Source organism: Mixophyes fleayi, chromosome 6, assembly GCF_038048845.1.
Source record: "Mixophyes fleayi isolate aMixFle1 chromosome 6, aMixFle1.hap1, whole genome shotgun sequence".
NCBI lineage: Eukaryota > Metazoa > Chordata > Amphibia > Anura > Limnodynastidae > Mixophyes > Mixophyes fleayi.
Genome location: NC_134407.1, coordinates 188,820,931 through 188,829,716, shown reverse-complemented (window position 1 = coordinate 188,829,716; position 8,786 = coordinate 188,820,931). Strand labels below are relative to the sequence as shown.

General features: G+C 41.1%; 1 protein-coding gene across 2 annotated transcripts; it reads right to left on the bottom strand.

Annotated features, from left to right (window-relative positions):
- Positions 1 to 817: 817 nt before the first annotated feature.
- MANBAL (mannosidase beta like) lies at positions 818 to 5,439 on the bottom strand. 2 transcript variants are annotated; one of them, XM_075177637.1, is made up of 3 exons: positions 5,326 to 5,439; positions 4,776 to 4,943; positions 818 to 1,555 (listed from the first exon to the last, which is right to left on the bottom strand). In XM_075177637.1, the coding sequence occupies exons 1-3, from the start codon at positions 5,401 to 5,403 to the stop codon at positions 1,448 to 1,450; spliced, it is 354 nt and encodes a 117-aa protein (XP_075033738.1). In that variant the 5' UTR covers positions 5,404 to 5,439; the 3' UTR covers positions 818 to 1,447. The 2 variants fall into 2 exon arrangements, with proteins under 2 accessions (XP_075033738.1, XP_075033740.1); XM_075177639.1 differs by having other exon boundaries at positions 5,303 to 5,408.
- Between the last annotated feature and the right edge of the window lie 3,347 nt (positions 5,440 to 8,786).

The following is an 8,786-nucleotide window of genomic DNA, read 5'->3' as shown; positions in this document are numbered from 1 at the left end:
TGAACAGATTTTTTCTTGTACTTTTTCCTTTACAAACACTCATGTGGCACCACGTTTAATCTGATACCATGGATTCCGATTACACATTTTAATTGTCACGCCTGGTTCATGCCAAGGCACAGAGAGCACCATTACTGCTGATTAATGTGGAATATAGTTATAGGTGTCCACCATCTCAGGATCTTCTGTCACACACTATTTAGTCCCAAGCACTATTTAGTCCCCTTAGATTGTACGCTCCTTTGAGCAGGGTCATCTCTCCTCCTGTCTCCACCACTTTTAACTCTGCTCTCCAGCTATCAGCCCTCCTCCTCGAGGACCCTCTCCCCCCCCCCCCCATCCCCTCTCGCTCCCTCCTCTCACTCTGGGAGTTTATTTGTCACCCGTGCCCTCCCTTCTGGGCTCCGTCGTATGCGGACTCTCCCTTCCCCCTACCCTAGCGTTGAGCTCATTGAGTTACTGTGATTATTGTTTACTGTACTGTGCTGTCTCACCTTGTATTGTAATTTTGTTTGTCCCTGTACGGCGCCACGGACACCTAGTGGCGCCCTATAAATAAAAATTAATAATAATAATAAAAGCAAAATCACTCTTCACATACTCGTAACTCCTCCTTATAATTAAGGGTTTTCTACACATAAGAGCAATTTTGGAATCTGTGGTAGGGCCCTAATTACTGTGCCAAACTTCTAATCTTTCCATGCAACAGAACATGTCATTCTCCAAAACCAACAGTTGTCCCAGAATTGACCGGTGACCCCAAAAATTACAGGCTTAAACACACTTCGCTCTTAATGAAACATAATAATAGCATAAAAAAAAACCTTGTTTATTTATTTTCCAAAAGCATCGATAACAAAAACAGAACAAAAAACAAACAAACCACAATGACATATGGATTTCAGGAGTATTTTTTTTCCGACTCCACATCAGAGAAGCCAGTTGAAAAGAATTAGAGTGTCTTGACTTTTAGTGCTTTGTCTCTGTAGTGCATGCTTGAAGCTGTAACATATTTGCTGATACATCAAAAGGCTGTTGCTATATGATCCTACAAGCTGATTATAACTGATTTCTAAATATAGTTTAAAAAAAACAACACAGAAAATATTAAAGCAGTACATGCTTATCTCATCAGCTGATATTTTCTGTTGGTGGTGAAATACCGATTTAAGGAGTAATAGAGTTTATGTCTTTTTTGCAATGCCCTATTTTTAGGACATGCATATGTGAAATGAATACAGTAAAAGTATGCACTGCACAGTACAGTAGCTGCATATCCCAACTTGTACTTTAGGTTAATAATTGTGAGTAAAACAGATAATACTATACAATGTGTATGACACACAGATGTCAAGGTTAGAGTGTAACCAAGCCAGCACAGCTGTGAAAGTCTCATCAGTCTAGGTGAGGCAAGAAGGAATAGTCAGTGAGGCCATGTTCTGCCCTTTCACCTCTTCTTCTTCGTTTCCTTCTTTTGTTTTTTTCCAGCTGGTACAGCAGCCATTTTGGGCTTTCTCAAGACTTCTGTGCTTTTCACTTCAGAAGTATCAGAATCCTGGGGAGGGGTAAAGGAAAAGCATGAATGTTTAGGAGAAAAACCAAACACTAGGGAGAAGAACTGCACCAAACTGCAGTATATCTGCAATGTCATCCCACCACCTGTATTAATAATGTCTCCCTGACTAATAAAAGTAAACTGTGTTTACTACCTAGCTGCTCAGTTGTCGGATTAATTGTATGAAATCTCCAGGAGACAATGCTTTGGTGGGGCTCTTGGCTGAGCAGACTTGGTCTCCTAACACACTACTTCAAACGCTCATGGTGGGCAAAAGAAGGCAGTGAGTAGCCCCCATTATCAGACAACCAATACTGACATGGTCATTAGCTCATAATATTTTAGGTGGGGAAGGATATGACCCTGATACGCCTCTCTTGTATAACGGCAATCTGCAGGAATTACATAAACTTTCTAGGAGTAATATATGGAGGAAATACAGTATATCTACACTTGAATATATTTATTGTGACAGTGCACTTAAATATTTCGCCGAGTTAAGAAAAGAATTTGATTTGACTTCCAAAAATGGCGAGCTCTCGTTAATGATGTCACGGACTGTGAATGCTGCATGTACATGGTTAGAAATGACAGACATAGGTATTATTCAGATATGGTTTTGCTGGTATAACTCTTAAGTATAGAATACATTCTGGAAACTAGGAAGTTTGTGTACCTCCTGTATATTTCACAGGCTTCTCTTTCTGGGTCCCTGGATAGCATGGTCCTTTACATACACCTATTTATATGTTATCCTGAGCTATATTATTAAATGTACAGAAATTCTGTTTTATATGTTTTTTTAGTTTATCCATTGACACAGCTATGTATGTTTTAAATCTCTGTATTAGAACAACTGATATTATGTCAGCCTTTCATTAATAATTGTTTATATCCTATAATTAACCATTTACCTAACATGTTACTATATTTTTAACCTGAATAATGTCAATTCATTGATCAGATTAACAAATGCTGGCTAGCATAACATAGGCAAGATTTGGGGCGCTTTATTTTTCTTGTTTATAAAAAATTTCCAAAACAAAAACACAATTCAAAATGTAAACTGCGTTCATTAGAGAGCAGTTGATGGAGCTGGATGGAATGGTCACATCTGTCAGCCAGAGACTGGAGATTGGTGCTGATAGGTTTTATAAAATCCTAAACCATGTAGGTGCAAACATGGGGTTCTTACAGTTCTATTAGTGAATGGAATTAGTGTTATTAGTGAACTGTTATATTTGGATGGGATACGCCTTTTATACAAGCTATGAACATTTGTACATTGCAGCTCAAGACTAGACTTCCTGTTCCAATACCTAAAAGACCACATGTGTCTGCAGATATTTGTTAATAATTACATTTATATGAAGCCGATGGACTGCCCACTAAAAAAATCTTAATGACAACTCCAGGACTATGACGGAGTTGTCACACTACACACTGCATTGTTTGAAAGACGGGGCTTCCAGGAGGTGTCATGTGTGTTTTAATTATGTTAATAGCTCAATTCTGAATCTCTCATTAAGGTTAGGTACAAACTGGAGCGTTTTCGTCCAATAATTGGGCAAGTCAGCCGAAATACAACCGTTCGGTCGAAAGTCGGGTTAGTGTGTATGGTTACACAATGGTTGAAAGTCATTCCAAAGTGCCAATTGTCGGCTCATTTGGTTAGTCGTACTGTTTAATATTTTCCGATCAATCACCTAACGATCATGTAGTGTGTGTATAAGTTTCCAATCGATCCACAAGCAACTGCCGATAGTTCCTCGAGCTTGGACTACTTTGGGGGAGTGTGTATGTTAATTTCTGATGCCTGTACCTGTCCCACGTGGTGTGGTGTCCGCACGTCACTCATTTGGTAATTAGGTGTTTCTAGCGGTAAAGCAATAGCAGGTGTCTATTGAATAGGTGTCTATACGTACAGCATATGTCTGCCAGTTTAATTATAAACCTAAGCATATGAGAGAATGAGTCTCTCCTCTTAAATCACTCTTTGGTCCAACAAGATCTTTTCTCTTTCTCCTTCTTTCCCTTTGGTTCTGTACTTGCAGTCTTCTTGCCACAGTGAGCAGGAAAAGAGCAGTTGCTGCTTGTTCTTCAACAGTATCCATATTAGTAAAAACAATTGTGGATGTGCAGTTGTGAACAAACGTACACTGTACATGTGCGAAGGAATGAAGAAAACGTGTTATCTTTGCTTTTTTTATGAGGTTCGGGGTGCTTACTATTGAACATGCTCTGCCCTTTATTTACATTTCTTGGGGATATGGTTAGATGGACCTCATATGTCGTCTTAGTGTGTACAAAACTCAAATCTTTGCTCACGACAATATGGCAGTGAAAAGTCGCTTCCCGGAGGTCGGTCTTTAATTCATCGTCTAAAATAATCATGAAAAGTCGCTTCCCGGGCGGTCGGTCTTTCATTAATCGTCTAAAACATGACTAGTGTGTAAGCATTAATCATCCGAGCGATCAGACCTTCGGTCGAAGGTAAAGTTATAAAAAAAGTTGTAAAAATTCTCCAGTGTGTACCTAGCCTAAGTATGGCTTTATAATCATTGTACTGTTTCAGAGAGGAGTCTATGTATGGGAGAAGTACATCCTAATCACTGGAGCTTGTGTAACTGTTAAGGCAACAGTGATTTAAGTAAATACAAAGAGCAAGAGTGTCACACAGAGTAGGAGACACAGGACACATTATTTCTATTTTTGGTGCACATTCATTCGAAAGCTCAACTTGTTTAAGGATTAAGCTTCTATTTCTAATTACTGAAAACTACTACATTTCAACAATAAATTTAAATAAAGTCATAAGACAAAAATACATCACCAGAACTATTAACCAAATGGAAAATAATATCAGAGTACCCATAATATGATTAAGGACATTTTGTGAGTAAAGCCCCACAAATTTGAAATGCTTTATAGTGGATTATGGCTCAAGGAATGGGGTTGACGGTCACACGTTGTCCCAAAAAAACAAAAACAAATTGACATGCCTGACACAGAGGAACAAGACACCAAAGCAGCAAAAGTTCCATACCACCTGTCATTTAAAAGGACAATGGGAACTACATTGAACATATGTGAAAATTTCAGTTCAGGCTTCAGAAGGAAGTGCTACCTAGCAATATGGGGAACTTATACATTTGTTTCCAAATAACAGATGCCCAGAATATTCCTATTAGCCCAGATTAGACTAGACAATATATTTTACCATATCCTGTGTTTTGCCTCCAGGGAATATAATCGCCAGAATGCAAATGAGCTGAAAAATTGCTCCGCAGAAGAGTCCATAACGAAGTAAGATCTCTACAAAGGTTGGTTCTGGGATGTCTGGCGGTGAGAGATCTAGAGGCTCTGCCATTGTGTAAAGAACATCCACCTGCAAGACAGCAAGGAAAAAGACACCTATTATTGTGTGACTGACACCTGCAATTCATAGAAAACTCACAATACTGATACTCAGCTAGATGTGCAAATCTGCATTAGGCAGACTTAGGGCTTATTAAAATCATATTGCATTTCCTGTTTATTTAAAAACTGCAGTAACTCGGGCTGAATTAAATAAATGACTTTAACAATGTATTTACTAACACCAATTGATTAATACAGCCCAGATTTTTGCAAATGTCTAAGAAACAAGAGTTTTATTGTGACATAGCTAAAATGAGGTGGAACTAACGCATGTTAGGAAGAATCTTTAGAGGGGAAATATACTGTGATCCTAATAAATTCACCTACCATATAATAATTATATCACTCACAGACAAAAGGCAGCCCCAGCAGAATGCCGGAGGTGACGTTGCCGTTGTCCGGAAGGGAAGAGTTACCTGCTCGCACATCTACCAGTGAACCGCCATGTTACGTACGCTTGGTCCATAAGGCCAAGACTATTCTTGGTCTCCACAAAAATGGCCGCTGCGCCGACCGTAGAATGTAGCAAAAAATATTCGCTCTAGTAAATAACGTCCAATCACATCTCCTTAGCAACGCATGTGGCAGAACATACTGGAACTGGTAGTTCCACGTGAGCTTGAGAGCCACATGTTGCCGGAGTTTGTTGTATTATGGAGCAATCATTGCACGCAGAATAGAACAACATGTCTAGTGAATACTGTGAATATATCTGCATAGTGGCCAACTGTCCCTAATTTATAAGGGATGTCCTAGGTTTTAAATATTTGTTCTTGGAATTGTTTATAAATGTTCCTACTTTTCAATACTAACCAAGTATACTCATGTATATAAATGGGAACTTTGCAGCAGCTGCAGCTGGAGTCAGGACATGTTGACATAACCCCACAGGGAGGGGGTGCGAGCTGTTAAAGCACTTGCAGGGCTGGTGCTGGGCCCTCCAGCGGCTCCCTGCCCTTCATTGTGTATGTGCAGGACAAGCCACTCACTGAGAATGGGCTGATACTATAGTAACTATACTGTTTCCAATACCTGCTTTATTTAGAGTGAGGACTTGTAATAAGTGAGTCATGTTTACTGTGTTCCCCCAGCCCTGAGAGCTACCTACCCCTTTCATTGCTAAATACTACATTGTCAGGTGTACATGCACCTGTTCGACGCTGCTCTGCTAAGCAGACATCCAGTGAATGGGACATACCTCCCAACCTTCCAGCACACAGGACAGAGCCGTAAAATTATAACTGGCCAGCTCTAAACTTCCCTGTGAAGCTGCCAGCTGCTGCTTCTCCATGATTGTGAAGGTCTGGGAGTGTGGTACTTGGCTACGATGTCACAACCAATTACCACGCTCCCACTCTGAGGAGCAGAGAATGCTGTCACCAATTACCACCTGCTAATATAAGAAGCAGTAGGGGCTCAACACCCAATATGGTAGTGTATCACCCAGGGTTGCCTCATAGCTAGTGCCGGGTTAGCTTCTAGGCTTTATATATTAGTATTTATGGAGGTGGTGTATTTAAAATGCATATAAATCAAAATATAAACTAGGCCAGTGAACAAATCAAGACAGGGATTTTAGTGTTCCAATGTCCTTCTAGCTTGGTCAACCTGTGGCTCGCCAGGTGTTGTGAAACTACAAGTTCCAGCATGCCCTAACAGCTATTGGCTGGCTATCTACTGGCAAAGCATGTTGGGGCTTACAGTTTCACATCTGGAAAGCCACTGGTTTGCCAGGCCTGTTGTAGACAGTACCATGCATGTGCTTAAATGCACTTGTTCAGTAGCAAAGTTTATATAAGTTCCAACCCTCTCTTGTTTCCATGTAATTTAGTCTTCCGGTTTTGTGTCGGAAAATTGCTTTTTTTTAAAAATTAGACTGCACAGTGCCACTTATCTTATATAAAATAAGATTTATGGAGGGTTAGAACTTCATCACCATCGTCACCATTTATTTATATATCACCACTAATTCCGCAGTGCTGTACCCTGCCCCATTGGGACTTACAGTCTAAAGTACCTAACACACATACACAGACACCTGCCCCGACCTGTGACCTGTTATTGGACTTTCCTGCTCGTCACAGACCTACGACCTTTGGCCTTTCTCCGGTTCCTGCCTCAAGTATTCTGGTTTCCTACCCCCTGCGCTACAGCTAAATTAATAAACTTCTATCTTAGAGTACCTCCGTTCTAGTTCTACAGGAAAGTTGGTTGCTAAAGGCTCAGTTCTAAAAGTTTATCTGTTAGCCGTGGTCAACATAACCGGCCTCAATAAAAAAGAAAAGACAATTACCGGAAGACTCAGTTTACATGGATCCCAGTCAGACAACTCCCGATCCTGCCCAGGTCTTTGCAGGTCAAATTCAGACATTGTCCCATGTCATCTAGGAACTATCCCACCGGCTATCCCTTCAAGTGGAGGCAGCTATGTCCTCACAGGCCACCCTAGCCCTGTCTGTTGAGCCCTAATTATTCTTCCGGCCCATTTTTCTGGGGATCGGACCTTATTCCAGAATTTTAAAGAGAACTTCAAATTGTACTTCCACCTGCGTCCTCTCTCCTCCGGCTTCGGCCAACAGAGATTGGGGATTGTGATTTCAGTCCTGGGCCTTCAGCTTGCCTCCTGAGAGTCCCACTCTACGATCAGTGGATACATGCATTGGGCCTTCTATAGGAGGATTCAGATCGGGTGGCTTCTGCTGAATCATATTTGAGGTCCTTGAAATAAGGTCGGTGCTCCACCGAGGAATATTCTGCCGAGTTCTGCCGGTGGTCCACTAACAGCGAATGGAATGATCCCTGCATTACGTAGTCAGTTCCGCCTAGGTTTATCCTAAGTCCCCTCTAGGAGCTGGATTTTTCTTTGTGTAGGTGTATCAGATTAAATCAAGGATTCTCTGGTGCAATATCCTTCACCCACTTCTTTGGATGGACTTATGCAACTTGCTATTAATTGATAAACTCATCAAAGAGAGGAGAGCTGAGAAGGAAGCATCTTTCTCTGGTACACCTTTTTCCTCATCTCCTCCTCCTCCTATGAAAGCTGTGGAACCTATGCAGCTAGGAAAGAACAAGGAGACATACCTTGGGCATTTGTCTATACGGTGGCAATAAGGGCCATCTTCTCCATTGTTGTCCTAAAAAGCCGGGAAAAGAGCAGTCCTATAGAACGAGGAAGAGTTTCGTCTAGATCTGCAGATCATATCTTTTAAATATGCCCTTCTGTTTCCAGCTTTGATTTCTTGGAGGACACATACTGTTTCTGTCTCTGCCTTCTTGGACAGTTGCGCTGCTGGGAACTTCCTGGATGTCGATTTTGCCAACTCCCTGGGAATTATTCCCATTAAGGTTTATCCAACCATCACCGTCTGTAGCCTTGATGGTGGTCCATTACCTGGAGGTAAAATTTACTTTCAAACACCTTTTTTGCAGCTCACTGTAGGGTCCCTATATACTGAATCCTTGTCCTTTTATATCATCAGTTGCCCTTCGGTTTCATTAATCTTGGGGTATCCCTGACTCCAACTTCATAATCAGGAAATCGATTGGAACAAGGTAGAAATTACTAGTTGGGCTTCGTACTGTTCCTCTTCCTGATTAACCCTGTCTATCCGGTTGCTTCAGTCCCTACCTGATCAGTTACCTTTACCATATCATGAATTCCAGGATGTATTTTTCAAAAAGGCAGCTGACACGCTAACCCCACATCGCGATTATGATTGCGCAATTGATCTAGTTCCTGGCTCCAAATTGCCCAAGGGGAGGTTATACTCTCTCTCTGTACCCGAAACTCGGGCCATGGAAGATTATG

Excerpts from the sequence above, each read along its gene's own strand:
- MANBAL (XM_075177637.1), bottom strand. The coding sequence starts at position 5,403 with ATGTGCGAGCAGGTAACTCTTCCCTTCCGGACAACGGCAACGTCACCT. Across the intron at positions 4,944-5,325 it reads GCTGGGGCTGCCTTTTGTCT|GTGGATGTTCTTTACACAAT; the intron begins GTGAGTGATATA and ends GCTGTCTTGCAG. Across the intron at positions 1,556-4,775 it reads GAGGCAAAACACAGGATATG|GATTCTGATACTTCTGAAGT; the intron begins GTAAAATATATT and ends ACCCCTCCCCAG.